Source organism: Gouania willdenowi, chromosome 19 (genome assembly GCF_900634775.1).
Source record: "Gouania willdenowi chromosome 19, fGouWil2.1, whole genome shotgun sequence".
NCBI classification, from domain to species: Eukaryota; Metazoa; Chordata; class Actinopteri; order Blenniiformes; family Gobiesocidae; genus Gouania; species Gouania willdenowi.
This window is the reverse complement of record NC_041062.1, coordinates 1,527,364-1,553,575: the sequence shown is the minus strand read 5'-3', so window position 1 is coordinate 1,553,575 and position 26,212 is coordinate 1,527,364. Positions and strand designations below refer to the sequence as shown.

Genomic DNA, 26,212 nt, shown 5'->3' with positions numbered 1-26,212 from the left:
TCCTTTTGAAATACAGCTGCGTCCCTGCGGCCCTCCTCTCTCCCGTAACAAACAGTCTCAAAGGATTAAAACCACTACAAACACTTCAAGATATTAATCTTTCCTGTTCTTCTCACGAGCACATCGAAAAATCTGAATTAAACACAACAAGTGGGAACTCGCGTCACGCTGTTAGATTGACATCCAATGAAAGGTGGATACGTATGTTTTATGCTTCACGTAATGAATACATATTTAAAGCTGTTGTTGGATCACTATTGATCCTGTGTGTGTGTGTGTGTGTGTGTGTGTGTGTGTGTGTGTGTGTGTGTGTGTGTGTGTGTGTGTGTGTGTGTGTGTGTGTGTGTGTGTGTGTGTGTGTGTGTGTGTGTGTGTGTGTGTGTGTGTGTGTGTGTGTGTAGTAATGCTCAAATTGTTGTTCTACAGCGTGTTGATTGCTGCGGTTTGGCAGCAATAATTGGAAGTTCAAAGTGGCGTTGTGTGAGAGTAGCCTGGGGATAGGTTTCTAGAGAAGCCGACACTTCAGACGTATTATAAAGCCATCATGTCTAATTTGCACAGACCTCTTTTGTAATTTATCCCCAATTCAGAGGAAGAGTCTCCTGCTCCGCAGCACAATGCACACGCTGCTTGCATTGTTCACGCTCATTGGAAGAGACACTGAGTGAATGACTCTTGGAGCTCAAATAATGCGCCGCACTGTTCCTGTCATATCTGTTGCAGTGTAATGGTTCCTGATTTGTAGTTTCCTGCAGCGCCAGCTTTTGGTTGGGCGTAGAGCAGATGGCGCTATAGCGTATTATACGCATCCCAGTCCAAACTACTTGTTTACAAGTCGCTGTTGAAGCAACTGCTTGACAGATAAAGGACTTGGAAATGTGCTGTAGTCTTTGAGTGAGTGGGGGTGGGGTGGGGGGGGGAGAAAAACCTCTGTCAGAGAAGGACTAGGATTTTCCACATGCCACCCAGACGTTCTCACACATATTGGATTTGTCTGAGTGTAACTTTGAAGATGCAAATGTGTCAACCACATGCAACCAACCACCCAGCGAGAGAGCGAGATGCTCCACTGTCTTTCTCACGGCTCTTAAATGGCTGCCAGTGATCTTTGGCGGCTCTGAGTGTCTGCAAATCTTAATATTTTTAGATAGACGTGCGTTTGTGGGATATTAAATAATTCCTAGCAAACCACATCAGGAAGGAATAGAGACTTTGGCTGTAAAACTTTATTTGCACTCTTGATTGAAAGTGTAAGTGTTGATAATAAGCCTGAAGGCATTAATTAGTCATTTAATACCAACCAAGAGTTGTTAATGTTTATTCATTAGTTTAAATGTCTTCTTTTTTTTTCTGCAATACAAATAAATCATTATATTATTTTTTTTGCTCCCGCAGCTGCTTCCTCATCAAAGGAATATTTATGCCTAAAACTTGCCAGCCGTCTTTGACGCGTGGCGTTAAGAAGAAAGGCAGCACATCACACAGTGGCATATCCTGACAGAGGAGACATTCGTAAATTATTAATATTTTCTCTTGCTCTGTCACCTATCATCACACTACTTCCTACCTCTGCTTTTTCAAACGCAAGATTGGCAGTCCTGCAGCGTGGCGAGTCGTGTCCCCGCCTCTCATTTCAATATGTGAAGTGAAAGGTCGGGATGATATATTCTGTCCTGTCGTGGGTGCCATTGACTTACATGCTACCAGTTCAAGATGGTACACTTTTACGAGGCCCACCCAGCCTGTCGAGCAAACTGATAATGAATCAATCTGAGTGAAACATTTATGGCCCCCCCCCCACACCCCCTCCTTTTCCCAAAACGCCACCGTCTTCTTGTGCGAGGCCAATTAGAGCATCCTCAGTGGCCCCTGCTGCCAGAGCCAGGGAAGCCCCTTGCATTGTCATATCAATATTCCTCTGTTGATCTCCAGCTGAGGCCAGTCCGGCTGCTCTTTTCACACATTGCTCATTTGCATTCAACAGCATGTGTGGGAGAAGACATGCTGGCTGCCTCTCCTACTTGTTCCCAAACCTACTGTTGCCTCCATCTCTCTCTCTCTCTCTCTCTCTCTCTCTCTCTGTCTTATACTTTCTTCCTTTTTTCAAGGGAGGGAATGGTTTCTTGATTCCTGGCATGCCCGGGAAGGGTCCTCTGAGGATTACATTGGCTAAGCCCTTATCACTTCAGGAAATTCAGTGCCTGCTTAAAAAAGTGGTAGGAGTAGAAAATCAAGGGAAAGTGTTATTCTTTTTAAGTTTCTCCCTATTCCCATGGAAAGTTATTACGGGTTTGAAGAAAAGTCCTTTTTTTTTGGCACTCAAGTTTTCTCGTAACTGCATTTCATATTTCACCCCTCGTTTTTTTTTTTTTTTGCTTTTTTTTTGGAGGTGGCTGCTGGAATTTTAGAAGTGGAAAATGTGAAGGCAGGTGCTTGACAGAGAGGGAGAGAAAGGAGTTTTAGGGAGGGCTGTGCTCACTGGGAAGCGATGTTAAACATCCAGGGGAAATGTTTGTTATTCTAATGGGATACCACCATGGTAACAGCTTTGAGAGACTCCCAAGGCTTTGTGTGGAGTGTATGCAGGCATTCATCAATCTCGCCTATAATTTCTTTGGGGATTAGGGAATATAATCAGCCTTTTTTTTTTTCCTAGTCGTCACCTGTTTATCGACATGAATATTGTGGGGAAGATTCTCCCAGTAAATGTGGGAAGAGACATACATGGGCAGTTATTATAAATTACAACTGGTCTCACGAGTCTGGGTTAAATCATTTGTGTTCTTTTCTTCCACATAGTTACACCACAGCTTTACATTTAGTATTTTCAGCCTTTTTTCAGATTTAATGCCTTTTATAGTGGTTTAAAGGCAATGGTCTGAACTCATTTATAAGACTTTATGGAAAAAGGGGAGCCCTGTTTGACATTGAGCCTTGGTGTGTAAAAGGAACTCGTAAGCCCTTCTCACTTCTGTACCTTTTCTCTTTTTCTATGTCTGCAGATTTCCTTAAGTGGCTTATGTGAATTGCAATTGCCACTTTGAAGCCGGCAGCAAAGAATACATTTCTGCCCGGCCGTGACAGGCTAACAGCGCGTTGAACTTGTGCGTGTGGTGATGGAGAGGTTTCCCACTACGGGAGTTTTTATCCTGACCTAAAGCTAAGCCTCCAGGCCCTCCATCACACTCCACAACGCTGCTTTCTTATCTACTGGTATTTGTGTCTGATACAAATGGCTAACATGTGATATATGCCCCGCCCTCCCTTTTTCCTTGTGAAATATCATGCTTTTAAATCACCAGCTTTCTTTCTCTTTGGCTGAGATGGACCAGTGTGTTTGCTCGTCTTGGCCAAAGGCCAGCACTCTTTCTGATATAATCCCCACCATCGATCAGACTTTGTTTACTTTAACATGGTTCTTCTCCTCTGCAGCAATTAGAAGACAACCCCCACCTCCCGCTCTTCAAAGCTGCTTTATATGTTTATTTCCCCCTTAAGTAGTCATTTCTCATGTTGCTGTTAAGCTCTAACGTAGTGTGGGTGTATATTAAGTAATGGGTACCCCTGAACCAGTCTGACACGTAGGATACTAAATTTTTGCCTAATGCTCTTTGTGTTGAAGTAAAGACGTCCCCAGTCACTAAACACCGCTGCTTTTGCTCTGCTCTGCTGTCAGTGCATTATTGTGAGATGATTCACACATTTCCTATATTGCTCTCCACATCTCCTGTGCCTCATTTAAAGACTGCTCCACTCAGAACATCTCAAGCACTCTGAAGTTTATAGAAATGGATGCTGCTGTAGTAGCCAAGGCTCCTGCCCGTCTGAGAGGCTCTTAGAATAAATCAGGTAGCAGAATGACTGAGCCAGTCTCTGGGCTTTACTAAAGAGCTCTGGAATCCAATGTATTTTACTGCATTGATGCTATTGTGATAACACACATGAGTTAATGGACAGTAAGGTAATCTGAACATTCAGGAATAAAAGGGAGGCTGATGTACAAAGTATACATCAACTCCTAAAGCAGACAAAGGCAACTTGGTCTAATTTTATGCAGCCCCCAAAGTAAATGTACAAATACTCAAAACAAAAGCAAGAATACAGTAAAGAATTACATCATTGCCTGAAAATACAGTAAAAGATGAGAGAAAAACACAGAAAATACTCCAAAAACACACAAAACTACAACAGAAATTAACAAAAAAACAACAGTAATACACAAAATTACTCATAACAAAAAGGCAAGAAAAACATGAAAAATGACTCCGCAAACCCACAGTACTAACAAATTGACATCAGAAATACAGAAAAAATGCAAAAATACTGCACAAATACACAATATGACTCCAAAAAACATATATTTTATAGGAAAAATACACAAAAGGACTACAGAAATGCACATAATGCCTCACAACGAGCAAGACAACAACAAACATACACAGAATGAGACAAAAACACACAAAATTACTGTAAAAACTCTTTGTTCTTTCTTGTATTAATGCTCAGATCACTCATTATTCTAATGCTGACATGAATGTTGATCATGTGACCCTCTGATCAAACAAACACATTTTTTTAGCCCCCGCTGTGATAAAAGTTATTTACCGCCGTCCTAAAGTATTTTAGGGCGTTGTTGGTATTTAGACTTTTTTGATTTAATGTCTGTTTGTATTGATGCCTATCTATAAAGAAACTATGGCAATGTATTTGACAATTTAAAGTTACAGCACTGCAATAAAAAGTGAGATAGGGAACTGGACACAGACTTGAGGAATAAATCCTGACATACATGAAACATTTATCAACTAAAGCCTAGAAAAACTAGAGAAATGAAAAAAATGTGGGAGAAGAAATCATCAGATCCAGTGCCAGATATCAATCATAGTAAGGCTATATTTTTTTATTATCATCAAAATGTGAATATTTCCACATCTCAATCTGACTGTCGGTGTTAATTTGTTACTAACAGATGCAGCTATAGCTTAGTTACATTTGGACTGGGCAATCTACTGGTCTGTTTTGTTTCCATTACCCTCGGAAATTAGCAAAATCTAAATAGCGCAATAAAAACTGGTAATGGAAACACCAGAATTTTGGAAAAACTCAAATATCACTAAAAAGTTTTTACGTTTTGTGGGTAAATTTTAGACCTTTCGATTTTGAAATGTGTCGCAAAAGCGCTATGGAAACACCTTTTCTGTAAATACATGTCACGTGACGTACATGTGTAAATATATATGTTGTGTAAACAACAAAGGAATGCAGAGTATTATAGAGAGGTTCTGAGCGTTCGTCTTCCTGCGGCGAAGTCTCGCGGAATGAGATTTCACGGATTTACGAGGCTCCTCCCCAATGGAAACACGTTCAAAGTGCAATTTTACTTTGTCGACATTTAGAAATATTTATTTCATTTTGAGACAATCTGTAGTTGAAACATAGTTTCTGTCACGCTGTTAACCAGACGCAGTTTTGCTCGTCCACAGAAGTAGGGTTGACCTTTTTGTCCCTTTTTGGCACCCTTATTTCTCCTTACTGACAAAGATATTCACTTTGCTGCAAAAAAGCAGAGGGAACGAAGGCAATAATCTGCTTCTAAACGCCTTGTTTTACTTTTCATACATGCCCAATGGCTGAGTTGACAAGTCAAAAGTAATTTGCAGTCTGTGTAATTTGGAAGTTGAATATCACTGAAGTAACATGTCGAATTCCCACCTTCAAGCATGCATTTGGTAGCAGCTCGGAGAGAGTGGAACGTGCACAAAATAAATACGTGCAGTCTGGTACCTGTCGCCCAAGCTGTTGTTGGAACATTTATTCATTCAGTTACATGTTCAGATGCTAACTACATTCTAATTATACTTGGACTACTAAACATATGCCTAAACAATCCCTTTATAACTGTTTTACCTTCTACTGCAGCGGCCTAGCGTTTACTTTCACCTGATTTTAAACCATAAAAAAAACATGTTTCCTACAGCAGAGGAAGACTTTACATCAGAGGGATTTTTTTATCACAGCAAGGTCTAAAAAAAAAAGTGTTTGTTTGATCAGAGGGTCACATGATCAACATTCATGTCAGCATTTAGAATAATGAGCAATCTGAGCATTAATACAAGAAAAAACAGAGTTTTTAATAATAATTTTGTGTCTTTTTTTGTCATTTTGTGTATGTTTGTTGTTGTTGTGAGGCATTTCTGTGTCCTTTTTTGTATTTTTCCTGTAAAATATATGTTTTTTGGAGTCATATTGTATATTTGTCCTATCATTTTGCATTTTTTGTAGTAAATTTTCTGTATTTCTGTTGTAATTTTGCTTCTTTGTTAGCACTGTGGGTTTGCGGAGTTATTTTTCATGTTAGTCTTGTCTTTTTGTGTACTTTTGTTGTCATTTTTGGTAGTTTTATATGTTTTCTGAGTAATTTTGTGTATTACTGTTGGGTTTTGTTCATTTTTGTTGTAGTTTTGTGTGTTTTTGGAGTATTTCCTGTGTTTTTCTCTCATCTTTTACTGTATTTTCATGCAATGTTGTAATTCTTTAATGTATTCTTGCTTTTGTTTTGTGTATTTTTCTGTCATTTTGTATGTTTTTTTGGGGGCCGCATGAAATTAGACCGAGGGCTGCATGTGGCCCCCGGGCCGCCAGTTGCCTATGTCTGCCTTACATCTAATAAAGTCCAAATAATTTAACACACTACAGATTCTCATGGTTTGCTTTTTTTAAAATATATATTTCTATTTAAAAGTCATACACAGGGTAAGTATATAAGCATGTCTAGAGTTAAAGTCTGTTAAAGTGGTTAATTTTAATTTACCATCGAGTACAATTTCCCCCCATTACTGGTACTGTAACAATGCTTTTCACTTATGCACTTTAGGTTCTGTTTCAAACATAAAGCGTTTTATCTGTCCATCATTATGTTCTCAAATGGAAGAAGCACTTATTGAGATATTATTACACTAATATTTCAAGGCTCAGAGGAAAGAAAAAGTCTGTTTAGGTCAGTGGAAAGCTTTACTTTTCAAAAGACTCAGAGTATGAGTGAGACCAACTTTTAATGATATTGCCATGCGTTTCGTCCTTCAGTGTCTTTCAGTTTTTTTTTCCTCCATCGACTGTGATTAGGTAGTGGAGGACTCTTCACTGAGCAGATGCTAACCTAATATTCAACAATCAAAATACCACAGCTTTAAAACTCTGAACTGTATCCGTGCTCAGATTTCCAAAATGAGTAAACTTTCTGCGCTTTTTATCTTGTGTTGACATTTTTCTGTGCACTCAATACTCCTCTCCCTCCATTTGAACACAAACAAATGAGATGTGAGTACAGTAAGTGGTTCTCAAATGGGGGTACGCGATGGCACTACAGGGGGTACTTGAGAGAGAGAAAATTAACAAATTAAAACATTAAAAAAAGGGGGTTTTATAACGTTTATTCTTAGTTGACAATACTAAATATTACCAGCAACTCACAAATCGACAACAAAAACAGACAAAGTAAGAGAAAAATATACTGAATAATAAAAAGAACAGATAAATAACAACAAAATAACACCAAAAACAAGTGCACTAGAAAAATACTACTAGCAGCAACACAAAAAATGACAACAAGCACACACTAAAAGAGAGAAAAATACACAAGATTTCTACAAAATACACAACGATAACAGAGAAACAACCAAACGACACCAAAAACACAGACACTGAGAGAGAATAAGTTAAATAACACCAAAAAATTACAACAAAAACACACTAAATAAGAGAAAAATACATTGAATAATAAAACGAACTGACAAACAACAACAAAACACACAAAGTGAACTTAATTAGAACATGAACTGAAAATATAAAGGTCAGTATTGGTCCCACACCAGGAGGGAGTGATAGGAAATAATAAAAACAATAGAAATTAATCTATTCAGGAGGCATTAAATACAGTTTAATTCCACTTATTTACACAATGAGATTCATTAAAATGTGTATCGCTGATTAATTCCATCATTATGATCATTTCTGAGAAAAATGTTGTAGTCAAACATAAGGGGGGGCTTGGATTCAGAAATAAGAGAAAGGGGGAACTTGGTACCTGAGAACCACTGCTGTATATCACATTAGTACCTGAAGTTAAAACACACAGAGTGAATAAACAAGCTTTTCTCAGCTTTGGCAGATTTCTGACTATAGTTTTCATTTGATTTGGCTTTGTCTGCTTCTTTACATAACGTTGCATCGGTTTTACTTGATTTAATTTAGAACATCCACATTTAAAGGAAAGTGCAACTGGCTTATGTTACGAAAGATCAAACTTCTTCCCTTCAGGCAATTGATTTCATCTAAGCTTCGCTCGAGTGTCGCAGCGATACAAAGAATGAGCATTAGCAGAGTGTGCCTTCAAAATGAAAGTAATCCATGCATCATGTCTTATTAACTCCAAAATAATTTTCAAACAAATATCGAAAAGTTTAGTTAAGATTAAGCAATATAGCAACATATTAACCCTCTGGAGTCCAGTTTTTGACTACTTTTGATTTTACCTTTATATCTCACCATGAAAACTGTTCAGCTTGCCTTGTTTGGTATCATTTGATTCAGCATAACTTCAGCTGTATGAATTCACTGTTAATTGTTCATTTTGACAAACTGTATAAGCACAATGGACTTCAAAATGACACAGAAACACCAAATTCCTGTGGAAAAAAATGGGTCTTTTTACTGTGAAAACCACAAATATGTTTTAACGAACGGATTTGATGAATGGTAATGCAAATATAAAGTGTAATTATAAAAAGCATATGTACAAATTCACCAAAAAACAAGTTATATGGCATTTTTTCCCAAATCAACTAATGCAATTTTTTTTTACAAATCCCTCATAATCAGATCATATGCCACAAATGAGAGTTCCTGTCCACTAATGAGACAGAGGAACACATCACATACAGGCCTAACACTGTCCATCTATAGGACATAGGTGTATTATTTGCTCCCAAACACTTTTGTTTTGCAGGAGAAGGAAGAACGTTCCATCTTTACTGTTCGTTTCTGCACTGAACACAACAATAATAATCAGTAAAAGTGCAACGTTTTTAATCTATCATAACTTTTGTTCTACTTAGACTATGAAGATCATTTAAAAACTGGTTTATAGTTTTGAGTCCTCGCTTTCAAATGGACACTCTGTGAAGCTGCATCTGGCCACTGGGTTGTCTTAAATACGTCATGTGATCAGGACACTCCTAAGGGTTAAAAATAGAATCTGTAAGATTAACAAAATGAGTAATCGTGTGTTTGTTAGATATTTTCTACACTTTGCGTTTGATAATAATAATAATAATAATAACTAGGCAAGACTTGTATTCGCACGTTGAATATGTATTTGGCAATTGAAAATTGGAAAAATTGACAAAAATGACAAGCTGTATCTGGATTTGTTGACAAATGTGTGTTTTTTTTTTTACTAATTTAAATTGTAAGTAATAATGCAGGAAAAACAGAAGAATGACCTTGACCTTAAATATGACCTTGAGCAAAGGTCACGGTCACACGTTGGAAGGACATGTTGTTCAATGGTACCAGTCTGAGCACTGGATCTCAATTTGTGGCCAAGTTATAGTACCAGTAACCGAAGGGTGGGGGGTTCAAATCCCGCTGTAACCAAGACATTGTCGTTGTGTCCTTGGGCAAGGCACTTTACCCACATTGCCTTGTATGAGTGAGTATGAATTGCATGAATGTTGGTGGTGGTCAGAGGGGCTGTAGGCGCGAAATGGCAGCCACGCCTCTGCCCTAGGGCAGCTGTGGCTACATTGTAGCTTACCACCACCAGTACGACTGTGTGAGTGACTGGTGTGAATGAATAATGGTTTCTGTAACGCGCTTTGAGTCTCCTCGAAGAAAGCGCTATATAAATCCAAGCAATTATTATTATCATTTGTGCGTGCTATTCGACGCAGAGACATTCCGCGAGCCCGACCGTAGTTCATCAGAACATGTTCCACCAGATTGACGGTGTATAAAGTTTGTTAAATGTAGGAATACAGAGCGCTGCTTGCTGTGGTTGGACTTGTGTTCACGTTATCCTGTGACCTAAAATGAATGCCGAGCTTCATCTGAAATGTAATGAATATTTTGTGATTAATAAGTCGTTTCAGATTATGATAACTGCATTTAAATGAATAAATGCACCATGATAGGTTTAGCTATTACTGTAGTAGTTCAACTGGCCATCATTTCACCAGCATTAGCGCTCTCATCCAGCGGCTGCACGGGTTTTCATGCAAGTCATGGAAATTAAGTAAAATATTTTGGAAAAGTTCTGAAAAATCATTGTGAAAAAAGTGTGTGCACACAATCACAGGTTATATTTGCTGGATTTTAGGCGTCCTCATCCCTCCAGCTCTGAGCAGTGGGCACCAAGCGCCTGCATTGAGTTTGACAGCCTTCACACAATATTGTGCAAGGGTGCTCCCTTAGCTTCTCATGCTGGTTAAATGTAATATGGCAGATGGATAGTATTTTCAGGGAGAGCGGGGTCTCACCCTCCCTCTCACTCTCTCTTTTTTTCTTCCTCATCCTCTCTTGCCAATACCTCAGACATTTTAAGGGGGAGAAATATGTATCAAATTAACTCCCAGCAACAGGGCCTCTGAGCTCCCTGCCCTTGTCTTTTCAGCAATCAGAGCTTTGTTATTTTAGTCTTTCAACCAAAACCAAACTGGATTCAATGGCTTCAGCAATTACCTGTAATTTTCCAACCTGGTGCGCTGGTTTTCACTGGAGCGACTCTGAACAGTAAAAGATTGTCTCCTCGGTCCCTCATTTTAGTGTTGAAGTTAAGTGCTATAATTCATTTACATCCACAGAGTGGCACATTTGGAAATGTTCACTTCCCAGCAGCAGGGGTATCCGTGCAGATTTAGTTTCTGGCTGTGCACGAGCTACAAGTCTCTGAAACTAGAGACCCCTCAGCAGTGTTGAACTACTGACACCGAACTACTGCTTTATACATCTGACCCATATATTAATATGTGCTTTCAAGCCTGTTTAGTGGAGACAACCCTGAGTTCCTGACATCTGTTTTCACATGGCAGATTTTTATCCCATTTTTTCCATCAACCCCCTTAAACTCTTCTTTTCCAGTCCCCATCGAGTTCTCCCCAAAAAAAAAAAAAAAAAAAAAAAAATCGACAGGGGCTTGACTTTAAAAATACACAAGTGTATGTTTGTGTGAGTCGTAGTGATGTTTCCCCTTCAGAGGTACTGAAGGAGAGAGAACTGCTCGCACTAAAATGCTAATTAAGTGCAGTGTGGCAGACAAGGACACTTGAGTGTATGCATTAGCAAATTTTAACTCCCAGCAAACCAAAATGTTTGTTCTGAGCTAATCTCCCAATGATGGATGCAAGACCAACATTTGGAACCAAGAGAGAGCAGGAATATAGACTCGCCCCAGATCATAAAGTGATAAAAGTGGTCCACGCTTTTCTTCTTCATCACTGAGATAAGAGAGTTTGAAAAGAAGAAAGCACCTCTTTTGGCATAGTTTTTTGTTCATTTCATCTCATCACAGACGTAACATATGGTATCTGTAAGGGAGAGTGCTATGCGGTGAATTAGTTTGTGGATTAGTATTGGCATTTAAATTCTTTTGGCTTTAAATTTAGTCTGTTTTAGATCTTAAGTACATTCCTTGGCTGTCCTGTTCTAGCGCTCAGGCTGGCTTTGTCCCCTGGCCAACTTATTTTTCAAACTGTACACCGTAACAGGAGAGCAAAGGGAAACCATTTGACAAACACCCTAAAAGTAATGCTGAATTGATTTTGGTGAGATACTAGTCAAATCAGTCGTTTTCTTCAAGTGTTGTGGTGCCAAGACGATGTTAACCTTAAGTTGAGGGTGAAAGACTCTCATTTTCATCTTGTCACTGCTGTTCCTCTTTCTGTGACCATAAATTACCTTTTTTTCTTTTGGTTTTCAAGGTCTATTCGTCTGTTGATTCACTCAATCAAGGTATTTTAAGGCTAATGTGTTTGGTGAGTCATGGTTCTAGTGTGACACCTCACCCTATCAAGTACATGCTGGTGTCTAACTTTTTATTTCATCTGTCTTGATAAAAATGACTTTGGCAGGTGTGTTTGGCTTTCACTACGCCCTACAGCTGCCTCCCATTATTCCTTTTTTGCCACAGGAGTCCTTCAGAACCCCAGGGAAACATATCCGTTGTGAAAATCTGACAATATTTAATCCAGAGAAAATGTTTTAGGAATAAATACTGCAGCAGTTAGTAAGTGATGTCTCTGCCCAGTTGTTAAAACCAGTGTTCATGGCACATTGATGTCGCCCCAGAGATCCACACAGACACGATATTCCCCATATCTACGTCCCCAAGCAGCTTTTAGAAGCTTTGCCCTCCTTTTCTATTTCCAGTACCGTTGGCCACACTCCAGCCCCCCTCGGAAGTAGTGGATGAATTCCTAGATGTCTGATAAACCTCACCAGAACATGATTCTTAATGGTAGAGAAGAAGAAGAAAAGCAGATGTTATCTCTGCTTCAACTGCCTCGCAGCGAGATCAAACGGCCGAAAAAGTGCAGCCGATGCTGAGTCATGTATCGAGGTTGTTGAACGTTTATCTTCTCTGCTGGTTTAATTGAACTCGTTTCCAATTGAAACCAACTGGCTATTTGAATTCGAACAAAACATCATTAGCATTGTGAAAAATCCCAGTAGCTTTACAGCTATTTCCACCGCTCATTCTCCCTTGAATTGAAAAGCTTTAAATGAGCTCTTTTCATCCTTGTAATTTTTCTCTCCACTCGAGGCGGTTTGCGACACCATTTTTCACTTACTTCTGTTTGTCCTCCTTCTTTCTCCTGTTTATTGAACTTTAATGCCTCCCTGCCATGTGTGAAGGTCTTTTTTGTTCCTGTGCGTTTGTGTGTAAAGCAACAGGACCTTCATGATCACAGAGTAAAATATACCTTGCCGCCGTAGCGTAGCGTAGCATACCAGAGGTGTCTTGATGGAGATGGAGTCATACTGAGCTAATGATGCTCCCTACCTCAGCTATCGATCCACCTCACAATGGTGCTTTACAGAGATAACTGAGGAGCTGAGCAGCGTGTAGCATCACGTGTCCTCTGATCTGTGTGACATCTAATTTTGTGTAATGAGCCTCGTGTACCAGAGAGCATTTTGGGGGGGGGGGGGGGGGGGGGGGGGGGGGGGGGGGGGGGGGGGTAATGATAAAGATAGTGTGACCTTAGTAGCTGAGGTTGGAATGCTTTAAACCAGTGTTTCTCAAATGGGGGTACGCAAAGACACGGCTGTTGGGTACTTGAGAGAGAGGGTGGGGCTTTATCATTTCAATTTTTAGTTAAAACAACAAAAAAAACACACAAAATAAGACAAAACTATACTGAATAACAAAAAAAAGACATATAACAACAAAATACACAAAATGACACCAAAAACACACACACTTAAGAAAAAAATACTTACTGTTACCAGCATCACATGAAACGATTATTAAGGACAAGGCAAAAATTACACAGGATCACTACAAAACACAAAAAATAACAGAGAAACAACCAAAATGAGATAAGAAACAACCAAACGACAACAAAAACACACACACTGAGAGAGAATGATTTAAATAATACCAACAACGCACACAAAAACAACTACAAAACACACAAAATGATGATAGGAATGATTTTGATTAGAACATGAACTGAAAATAGTCTCACTTGATAGATGACCATAAATGATAAAAACTATAGAAATAAGTCTATTCAGGTTCCACTAAATACTGTTTAATTCCACTAATCTACAAAGTCAAATTCTTTAAAATGTGTGTTATCACTCATTAAGTCCATCGTTATGAGCAAAATGTTCTCGTCGGACATAAGGGGGTACTAGAGCCATAAAAAGTCTGAGAACCCCTGCTTTAAACCATAATAAGTTTTCTAATGGTGCTCACATAAAGAAACTACTAAGATAATTAGAGAAAATGTAAATGAAAGCCTATAGAATTGACATTTGAAAGTTATATTATAAAGTGTGAGTTGAACCTTGTATATCTGACTAGCTGTTTGATAGTGTTCTTTCTGTAGACTGCATTTCATCTTCCTTACATTGTAACTCTATTAGCGTTGGCCCTTTCTGCTTCTAGAACTATCTATACCGTTCCATCTTGGGGGGAGAAAAATCATTAACCTGACTGTGCTTCTCTATTTTTATTCTGATGTCGCTGATAGAAACTTTTCTTACCTGAACTGAAGAACCTCATTTCACCTTTTCCTTTTCTTACACAACAAAGTCTGGATTAATTCAGTCAGATACTTTAAATACTCAGGTTGGCTGGAATATTTGTTTCAATGACTGTATCAAAGTTTAATGCAGTTAAGAGATGATTATCGGGGTTCAAATTCACTGTTAACTAACTTTAGAAAGAAAAATCACCTTCTTTAGCTGCTTTTCTTTGCACAAGTTACCGATATAACGGCCAGTAAAGTTAGATAGATTATTATTTAACTGAAAGGACTCATAATATAGGGCAGACATAGGCAACTGGTGGCTCGGGGGCCACATGCGGTCCCCAAAGTGAATGTACAAAATGACTGAAAAATACATTAAACAAGAGCAAGAATACATTAAAAAAAAAGAGACAAGAGAAAAACACTGAAAATACTTCAAAAACACAAAACTACTACAAAAATGAACAGCAATACAGAAAATTACTGAGAAAAATATACAAAATTACAGAAAATTCTACACAAAGTACACAAAAAACAAGTAAAACACAATAAATAACTTTGCAAACCCACAGTCCTAACAAACAAACAAAACAACAACAGAAATACACAAAAATTACACCAAAAAACATATTTTTCAGGAAAAACACACAAAATGACAACAGAAATGCACTAAATGTCTCACAATGACCAACACAACAACAAACATTCACAGAATGACAGAAAAACACAATTACTATAAACACTCTTTGTTGTTTCCTGTATTAATGCTCACATCACTCATTGTTACAAATGCTGAGTCATGAATGTTGATCATGTGACACACATTTTTGTGGCCCTGCTGTGATAATAGTTGTCCACCTCTGGTACAGGGGCTTGTAAGGGACAAACAAGCATGTGGTTCTTATCACAGCTGAAGCTAATTTTCACTTTTAAAGAAATCGACACCACATGAATGTGTTGAAACATCACTTTACATGTCAACACAAAAATATGATGAAAAGAAGAATTGATAGCTACGTTTTCCTCCAGTTAGCGGTCGCTGCTATTATTGTTAGCAGCAGCTGCTTCTTGATGTTTCCTAATGATCACATCATAAGTGTGTTGGTCAACACTTCCACTAGTGCTAATATCCTGTTTGCCAGATGTGATCCTGATCATGGTATTATGATCATTCACACTATAAAGGCTTGGAAGAAATTTATATAGCCAATAATAACTATACAGTAGGTCCAAATGTATGCACACGCCCTTTTTTTTTTTTTTTTATTTTTTTTTTTTTTACAAAAATCACAATCAAATGCGCAATCCGCAATCAAACAAGATGAAACTTTCCTAAACATTGCTCAATTATGAACCGAGATATGAATTTTTTGAATTTCACCAATGATGAGAGATATGGATTTTTTAAAAAAAGCTGAAGCAGAAACAGGAAATTGATCCGGATCCCCTTTAAAATGTATAGAAATATTTCATGGTGTGAGGTCTATCTTTAGTTAAAAAAAAATGTAACAATGTACAAATTTGTGACTTTGAGACAACAAAGCAGGAAGACGGACGCTCAGAACCTCTAATGTGGCAGTGATAATTTTTTTTAAGTATAACGCTAAGAAATGTCTGGGTCTCCTCTTCTCTTCACACGTACCATGTCATGTTTACTCGGAGAGACATGGTCATGTGACCAGGTACGTCACGTCCTGTGACGTGTTTGCGGAAAAAGTGTTTCCATTGAGGTTTTGCGACACATTTCAATATTGAAATGTCTAAAATACCTCTTTTTTTACGATATACCAGTGTTTTTTTTTTTTTTGCGCTATTTAGGATCTTTTGCATTTCCAAGGGTAATGGAAACACTAGTGCTGTCTTTTTGAGGACTTTTTTTTTTATCTTTACTTTATTTGCGTTCAATTAAAGTTACTGAAGAAAATGAGTGCAAAACAGAACAAAATACACTAAACCAGGTTAGCTGGTTAGCTTTCATTTGTTTACACACACGTCTGTGTGCAGCACCTTTAACATCAAAGGCAGCATTGCCTTTGATGTTCATTTAGAGATCGGGGTAAGCTCGCTGATAGACGCCTGTGATTTGTGGTTGGATAAATAGACGTGAGTGAGATGTGGGGATTTGATTAAACTTAGTGCATTTGCTGTGAACGTAATTATAACTTTCACCAAGGAGGTGATGGTTAAAATTCCCTCCATCATTCCTGAGTAATAGGAAGTGTCAAATAAAACCTTCATGACACAGTGCTTTGAACACACCCCCTTATCCCAGCAGAATTAAAATAGACCTGGAGGAAAAAAAAGAAACGCTTTTCCTTTCATGACCACCTCTGCTGCTGGCACAAATGAAAATGCCCTTCTCAAAATAGATCATTTCTACCCTTCAGACGTCCACTTGTATTTTAAGCCTGGTGACACCGTGTCATCCATCACAGTCAGCTTTTTAGATGTGAGCAGCCTCGGGAAAAACACTGATACAATACAGGCAATGTGTGATAGTGTGCTTCTGCTGTGCAGTTAAAACGTCAGTGGTTAGATTACCACTAATTTCATCCCAGACTAGCATTTAGACATTTTCGTTGTCTGAGTAAAGTGGAAGTCATTCCTCTTTTTCTGGGTAAACATTGAAAATGGATGCCCTGCCTTTCCAACTCTTCCCTCAAATTACCACTTGACACGGCCAAACATCGCTCTGCATCATTGTCTGCCGGGAAAATGTTTCCCTGAATGCTTTATTGAATGTTTTGGCTGCCCTGGAAATTGTACGAAGTGTACCCAGCACTTTGATCATCTTGACCTGGAAAGGTGATAGTCACCCACTTCACAGGGCTCTCTGACACCTGGGAAATGGGATCCTGTATTCTGGATACGTGATCTGCACTGCAGCACTAAAGACTTAAGTTCTCCTCTTTCACCCAGACCACTGACAGCAACTGGAATTTCACGGGCCTCAAACTTGGCCATTTTCTTTCCCACAAGACTCTGCATCCTGCAATTAGAAGGTCTTGTGAGCTACGCTTTTATGAATGACATTTCTGCAGCAAAACTCTTTAGAAAAGTTATTGATGCTGCATATTTAACATTATTTATTCTTGTTTTATAGATATACCAATTAAAAATGAAAACAATGAAGAAAAATAATCACAAATCCTGACTAAATGATGTAATTAGATAAATTGCCTAAGAAGAAACCATTTATCTGCAGCATATTACTCACTAATCTTGTGCAGAATGCTTTACAAACATCTAAGTTAAAATTCAGAAGAAAACATTTTTAAAAAAATTGAGCCAGTCTTTGTGTTTTGAACCAATGGTTTCACCAGTTCACCAGCCTCGCGTTATTTGTTCAAACCTCTGACTTTTTGATCACGTTAACATTATTACTGTAATATGACAGTTTATTTACAGCTACTGAAAGAAAGAAAAAAAGACCATTTGCGTCAGAAAACAATCTTCCCTTCGTCTGACACGTTGGCACACTGCAAAAGAAAAATGTCAAGGTTGATGATGGGCCATTAGCCCTGAGTGGGAGCCCTTTGTGCTCCCACAGCCATTGAAAATACCTTTTTAGTTGTTGGCAGAAGGTGCCGTGACACAGCAACCGCAGGCTGACCTGGGGTTTAACTTGAAGGGATTTCCAAACACCGTGGGACATACAAGTCCTCTGAAAGACTGACAATGTCTGTTTGAGGAAAGAGCGACACCATAAACGTGTAATGATGAATTGACACATTTTGCACGCCTTGTCATCCTTTATTAATCTCTTTTATTTTACTTAGAGCAGAGGTAGGCAACTATTATCGCAGCAGGGCCAAAAAAATGTTTGTTTGATTGGAGGGTCACATGATCAATATTCATATTCATTCGATCTGAGCATTAATACAGCCAACAACAAAGAGTTTTTATTGTAATTTTTCTGTCATTCTGTGTGTGTGTGTTGTTGTCTTGCTCATTGTGAGGCATTTAGTGCATTTCTGTAGTCCCTTTGTGTATTTTTCCTGTAAAATATATGTTTTTTGGAGTCATATTTTGTATTTGTGCTCTCATTTTGTGTTTTTTGGGGTAATTTTCTGTGTATTTCTGTTGTCGTTTTGCTTGTTTGTTAGCACTGTTGGTAATTTTTTGTGTTTTTATTGTCTTTTGGTGTACCTGTCTTGTCATTTTTTGTAATTTTATACATTTCTGAGTCTTTTTGTGTATTACTGTTGTCGCTTTGTTCATATTTAATGTAGTTTTGTGTGTTTTTGGAGAGTTTTCTGTTTTTTCTCTTGTCTTTACCTGCGATGTTGTAATTCTTGTATTCTTGCTTTTGTTTTGTGCATTTTTCTGTCATTTTGTATGTTTACTTTGGGGGCCGTATAAAATTAGACCATGTGACCCCCTGGGCCGCCAGTTGCCTATGTCTGTCTTAATGAGAACCGCACTGTAGCCCACAATAATAGAGGCTTTTCAGGCAGATTAAATGTATCAATGTGCAAAGACTTTCCTTTGCTTCCCTCCAAACCTTTTGCCCCTATTGTGACACAGTGGTTTTACAGAGCAGCTTGTTGCTGAAAAACAAGGTTAAGCAGATCAGTATCAAAGGAGGAGTGTTTTTGTGTGGCTGCAGGAGAGTCTCGCGTCAGGTTTCCACCTGAAACACAGAGGTGTTTTCTTACCTGATTTGTATTCATTCACACAATGAGTGGGCCTGCCTCTCTTGTTTCCAAGTAAGGAGAGTCCAGACAACACTTTTGTTCGCCCTATCATCGGATACGTGCACATTGCTTCCTCCAGTACAAGCTTTGGAGCACAGCCATAGGCTTTGTGCTGGATGGATTTTTTCCTGCCCATTTTCCTTTCCTTTGTTGCCTGTGTATGTTTCAAGAAACTATTCCCCCCCCCACACACACACACCCACACGCACACACACACACATACGCACACACACAGTTTTGGCTCCAGTGTTATTCAAAATAACATCAAGACTTGTCATTCTGAAACTGCTTTGTTAGAATCCACAATTTAGCTGTTAAGTGTTTCACTAGATATAGGAGCCTGTTACACTTCAATCCATTCTGGCACATGTTGTGCTGTCAAAACATTGATTGTGCTGCTTCTGCTTAGATGCATTCGTCTGAATCATTTGAAGTCTGTCTAACACAGACGTAGGCAACTTTATTAGATCGGGGGCCACATTCGGCCCTCGGTCTAATTTTATATGGACAGAAAAATACACAAAACAAGAGCAAGAATACATACACAAAGAATTACAAGATTGCAGGAATATACAGTAAAAGACGTGAGAAAAACACAGAAAATACTCCAAAAACACACAAAACGACAACAAAAATGAACAAAACGACAACAGTAATACACAAAATGACTACAAAAATACACCAAAAGACAAGAAAAACACAAAAAATGACAGCGCAGACCCACAGTACTAACAAACAAACGAAAAATGAAACACACACAAATACACAATGTCTCCAAAAAACATACATTTTACAGGTAAAATACACAAAATGACTACAGAAATGCACATAAGGCCTCACAACGAGCAAAACAACAAACACAAACAGAATGACAGAAAAAATGCACAAAATTAACGCTCAGATCTCTCATTATACTAATGCTGACATGAATGTTGATCATGTGACCCTCTGATCAAACAAACACATTTTTAGGCCCCGCTGTAATAAAAGTTGCCGACCTCTGGTCTAACTGCTGAAAACATATTGCAGTAAATAAATTTCCTCCTCTGACTTTTCTGTTGTAGGGATTTTTCCTGACTGTATCTCCGGAGTCGATTCTCCAGGTGGCACAGCACGCCTCTGATAAAGACAAAATCTTCTGCTTGAACCTCTCGGCACCGTTTATCAGCCAGTTCTTCAAAGAGCAGCTGATGAAGGTCATGCCTTACGTTGACATCTTGTTTGGCAACGAAACGGTAAGTGAAACAATGGTCCATCGTACAATGCTTATTCATCTGTGCGTCAAGATAACAAGCATTATTTATTACATGACGCAAACTATCACATCCCAAAGTTGTGTACAGTGTCCTCTAAAGTCCATTCCCAACAGCATTAAAATGTTTCCAATAGTGTAGGTAGGTATTCAAATGAGAAATAGTTCAAATAGATTTCCTATAATGGTATAAAAGTCTTTTATAAAGCTTTAAATAATTAAGCAACTGCTTTTAACAACTTAGACAGATTTGTTCTTTTTATAGATAAGTGAGTTCCATTAACAAATATCTGCCTTGGCATTTTTAATGAAATTCCTTCAAACCTCACCGTGTCATATCAGGGTTCCCGCGGATCCCTGAAAAGTCTTACAAGGCATTAAATTCATTCATTTAAAAAATAAGGCCTTAGTTAAAATGTCTTAAATCAATGTTTCAAAAGTCTTACATTTTAACACATAATAAGTATGATTTTATGATTGTAATTAGTCTCACATTTCATAATAAATGGTAACGTTCTTTTTTTTTTTTTAAATGTATAAACAACGTAGGAAAATGTAAATTTAATGAAACTTTCCAACAAAGATTTTTCTTCATGGTTTTTATTTTGTGTATTTTTGTTGTTGTTTTATAGGTTTTTCCTTTTGGAGTGATTTTGATTATTTTAGTCTGTTTTATTGTGTATTTTACTGTATTTTTGTGTGTTGACTTTGGGGGCCACCAGTTGCACGCCTGCACTTGACAATGGGAAAAAAAAATGACCCTAACCCTGTAATAAATGTGGAGTTCCCTGTTTACTGTGAAGTTGGTCTTAAATTCCATTTCAAATGACAATAAAAAGTCCTAAAAAATCTTATTTTGACTAAAGCTGTAGGAACCCTGCGTATTATTATTATCATTATTAATCATTGGTTTTCCATGAAAAATAATAGTGACATTGTTTTGTTATACTCTTGACGTCGGTTATGGTTTCAGAGTTAAATGTGGGGTAACTGTTCCAAAAAATGTCTCTATTAAATGCTTCTTATGACATTCGGAGGCTGTTTTCTGGTGTTTGATAAAGTTAGTCAATGCTGTATTCTCTTTAACCTTGTTAAAACTACATTAAAATGCCACGTTTACTGTGAATTTACTTTACATTCATTAAACTTATCATTGACCCGTAACGAGGTGAATAATAGCGAGCCAGTAATCATTCATCTCGGCCTCGTCACAGCTTCACGCTGAGTGATCTATTGATTTTTCCCGGGTTCGTGGAAGTGAGTAGCTGGTTGGAGGTCAAGCTGTGGTCGCCGACCGTGTTGTTGCTCGTCCTCTAACAGTCCGGATGAGCTGGAGTCCAGAGCACCACACAGACTGACTACAGTTTCAGGGTGAGATGAGGAAGTGGCTGGGGGATGGACTTGCCTTCCTGCTGCTAAAACTACCAAACAGAACCCTATCTTTAACTTTTTCAATGGGGTGCACAGAGTGGGTTAGATCTGGAAGAAACTGCTCAGCATTGGAGGATTTATTGCTACTGCTGACTTCAGCTTTTCCCCCTCTTTTCTTTTCTAAAGCCCCCTTTTGTTTTGTTTTTTTTACACATGCACCTCTCTCTCCTGGTCTCTAATTGCTGAGAGGAACAGTTCTGTCTCCTAAACCTCTAAATACATTTTGCAAGCATTATGGATTTTTTTTGATGGGTGTGACTGTAAATGTTTTCTCACGCCTCCAGTCATTACAGTTTAGTGACTCTAGACCAGTGTTTCTCAAACGGGGGTACATGTACACGATGGCACTACGGGTGGTACTTGAGGGAGAGGAAAATTAACAAATAAAATGCCCCTACCCCAGGTGTGAGATAACCAGAAATGATAAAAACAATAGAAATAAATCTATTCAGGAGCCACTAAATCAGTGTTTTTTTAACAAATTTCTGAAATATTTAAATCGATTTTCAGATTTTTTCACTATTCTTTTTTTAAGTTAAAACAACACACAATATACACACAATATAAATCTAGTTCAACGAAAATTCAGTAAAAAAAAAAATATATATATATATATATATATATATATATATATATATATATATATATATATATATATATATATATATATATATCGGACCTCAAACATGATCAACAACTAATTCTACAAAAAAAAAAATTGGCGTCCCCAGAACTTCTTTATATCAAAATGGGGTCACAGACCACTATGCTAAATATTTTTTCTTCCACTTATTTACAAAATGAGATTATTTAAAATGTGTGTTTTCACTCGTTGATTCTATCATTATGATCAATAGTTTTGTTTTTTTTAGTTTTCTAAATAAAATGTTGTCGTCGGACAAAGAGGGGTACTTGGATTCAGAAATAAGAGAAAGGGGGGACCTGAGCCAAACAAGTTTGAACCACTGCTCTAGACAATTACAATCTATGAATGTTGTGAGAGATTTTCTCCTGAAGTTTCTGTCTGAGCATGATTGCAAAACGCTAAACCCAGCTGAAGACACCAAAATAACAGTTCCTACGAAAAACAAAGCAGACATTCATGGCTCTGCTGCCTCAAGCCGTGAGGTCTTCAAGGGTCCATATAGGAGTAATTCCTGTCCAGAGTGTGTGTGACTCCTTTTGGCCTTCCCAGCGTTGGGCTGTTTGGAGGAGGGAGCATAGGGAATGCTCATATAGTTGGGCTCCAGACCTCCCATTGTGCACTAGCCAGACAAGGTTGGCTATCATGCAGTGGTGCATGGTGAGTGACAGGCAACAGCACGGCTTCGCCCACACTCGCCCCCCCCCCCTCCAGCCCGCTCCTCTGGCCGTCCTCTCACCCCGACTTCCACCCCCCAATGTGATGGATAAACCTCAGCCCTCAGTGCTTTCATAACAAGTCAGCAATAGTCAGGAATCACACAGACTGACTCCTATAGCCTCGCAGAATGTGCCATAAGGGAAGGCTAATGTGTCCTTTCACACTCTGAGTCACAGAGCAATGCTATGGCTTCACTCACAGGAAATGTTCTTAACACAGCTGTGAAGGATTATATTTTTTAAATGACTAATTTGGTTAAATTTGACTGGAATGGTTTTGGTCATGCTCTGATTTAAATGCAATGTCCAATGACCAAGCAGTCATTCCAACTTTGTGTACATGCCTAACGCTGCATTCGATTGCACTCGGAACCCAGAAAGATCCGGGTGGTCAATTTCGACCTCCGAGGTAAATGCGTTTCATGCAGTAAGCTCGCAAAACATGACTGTCCATTGTTTTTATATTTTATATACTTTATAAGTCGCCATATTGGAGGCACTCAGCAGGTAAAACAAAGCGCACGCACACAAGCAAATCCCAAACTTTGAAAGGAAATGGTGAACTATTGTCGTGTTTTTGGCCGTACTAATCGGTCAAAAAACGTTTTTTGTTCCCGTGGAAGCTTTCGCGCGGTGCAGAAAATTTTTGAAAATTTGCACTGCTTTCAGTGTGAACGCGGCATAGAAGATCAATAGTTGCACGTTTCATATATTGTGTCCTCAGTGATTCTGCTATAACTCGATCCTTGTTTGAAGCCTGGCATAAGAAGGCTGTCTTTGCCCTATCACCAGCCTCATGCTTATATAATCCTCTTCCATGCAATTACTGCCTTTTTGGGGCAAAGCCCTCCAATGGTGGGGGTGGAGAGAAACAGCGTCTGCATTTTGCCAGGGCCTCTGAGATGTTGCCGACTGAGGCACACACGGGCATCAGACGCTACTTCACTTAATTGGCAAACATGTCGTGTGATAACCTGGTTACAGCACAGGCCTAATTGAGTCCTTCTGTGCTGTCCTCCTCAGACTACCTGACATGGAACCCAGGGCATTACATTTCCCTCCATTTATGGCTGCAGTTAATTAGGCCCGAATGAGGGAATCATTACCGCTGGAAAAAGTACATGCCGGCGGATTTGCTGATAAAATTAGGCACAATTTGCGTTTGCCATTTAAGCATAAGAGATAAACCACACAATGGGTTGGGGTGGGGGGGGTTGAATTATTAATGGTAGACTTGTATTGTGGAATTTCAGACATATACCAGACAAATGACACAATTGACCAAGACATAATTGCTATCAATGATGTTTGATTGTGTCTGGTATTATGGCTTAAATCATTTAGATCATTTTCCATGTTTTTTTATGGAGATGATACGCTTAGTTTCCCTCAACCCCCCTGAGCCAAAATAATAAAATAATTAACATTATTTGCCAGCACCACATGACTTCCATTGCTGTTCAACACATTGTGTTTCTCCACACTCAAAGTGTATTTATTTATACGGGTCCCAGCCTCTTCTTCTGAACCAGAGGCAGCCTGTAATTGAATACTCAATAGGTGAGCAATTTAAAAAAAAAAAAAAAAAAAAGGTTGAAATGGCATTTGGCTCTGTGCATTCATGTGCTTTCAGAGGCAAAAAAATGGCTGTCATTATTGCAATGTTCAAGCTGTTTTAAAAGAGCATTTAGCAGCCATTTATCGTTGATGAGAGCAAAATGACACAGATTTCTTTCCACTCTGTACTTTGTGTGAATATTCCTGGCCTAATATTTGGATGTGTGGTGTATTTTCCCTTCCATCCCTCAGCACTTCTCTGTGATCTAGGTAGAGGGATACAAGCAGCTCTACAGAAGGGTATTGTCATGAAAAGCCCTTCAGGGCTTTTTGCTTGCAGCCCTATTATTCTCCATCTGCATGCAGTATGTGTGTATATACCGTATGTAAGTGTGTCAGAGGGGTTGGTGACAGTGGTTGTGCTGGTGGAGCTCTAATGATTTTTCCAGGACAGGCTGAAGTGGGTGTACAAGTGTACTCATGCTGTATGTGTGTGTGTGTGTGTGTGTGTGTGTGTGTGTGTGTGTGTGTGTGTGTGTGTGTGTGTGTGTGTGTGTGTGTGTGTGTGTGTGTGTGTGTGTGTGTGTGTGTGTGTGTGTGTGTGTGTGTGTGTGTGTGTGTGTGTGTGTGTGTGTGTGTGTGTGGCGGGGTGGGGGGGTGAGGAGATACACGAGCAATATGGCGTCATTTCTTAACATGTCTCCAGATTCGTCATCTGGCTTTGTTTGCTCCATAGACTGCTTGGGAACCTTATCTCTGTGGCAAGGCCTGTGGCTGTTTATCAGCGGGGTGACGTGTGCAGGACTGTGGAAGTACGTGCTCTCTACTGTCAGTATGTGTGGGTGATGGCAAGTTCACTAAAGACCCCTCAGGGTATGAAGGGTGTTTTTTATGAAAAAATACAAAACATAAGAAAAGGGTTTGAAGGGAGTTAAAAAAAAAAAAGAAATCCCTTGATAGCTCACCCACAGCGGACTGGAGACGTGCTTCCCAACTGTAGCTTGGAGAAAATATCTCGTCTCAATACCTTAAACAAAGAGATTAGTGCGATTAGTGCGTTACTGAAACAGCTTTCCTTTTAGGCTCCTCTTTCTCTCCTCCTGTCAGAGCTGTCTGCTGAGAACAAGGAAGAACATGAGACATTAACCTCTGTGTTTATTCACAAGGCCCCACAGGCCAACTGGGAGGATGAGCATAGAACGTTCTCCAAAGCTGGCGAAGTGAAATGATCGCAGTCTGTCATTTGAGGCATATATGTGAAATATTAGCTGCTGTTCTCCTTTCTGTCTGTCACAACTGAAGTTTAATTGCATGTGTTCTTTTTTTCTAATGAGTCACATGACTTCAGTTGGGCGACTAAGCAGACTGACCTTCGCTGTGACGTATCATGAGTCATTTCCATCATTATCCATGTTCATCTGCAAAACGCAAAAGGTGCATTCGTTGTCTTTGCTTTTCCTTTTTTTAATGAATCATTTATTATCTTTGCTGTAGGACACAATGGTTTGGAGAGGTTGCATTGGTAAGTGTGTCAATAGTGAAGATGTAGAAGGTTAGGGGGTTGTCAACTGCTTCAGCAAGCATTTCCAGACAGTGTGCGATGCATCCGAGGAGCAACAGGAGACACGTTTTCTGTCATTGTTTATTGCTCGCAGCAC

General features: G+C 38.9%; 1 protein-coding gene across 2 annotated transcripts in view; it reads left to right on the top strand.

Annotated features, from left to right (window-relative positions):
- LOC114481069 (adenosine kinase-like) overlaps positions 1-26,212 on the top strand; it is a 142,121-nt gene that overhangs the window by 81,462 nt on the left and 34,447 nt on the right. For both annotated transcript variants that reach the window (XM_028475433.1, XM_028475434.1), the window contains exon 7: positions 20,017-20,187. In XM_028475433.1, coding sequence (XP_028331234.1) covers positions 20,017-20,187 — 171 coding nt within the window. The remainder of the gene's footprint in view (positions 1-20,016; positions 20,188-26,212) is intronic.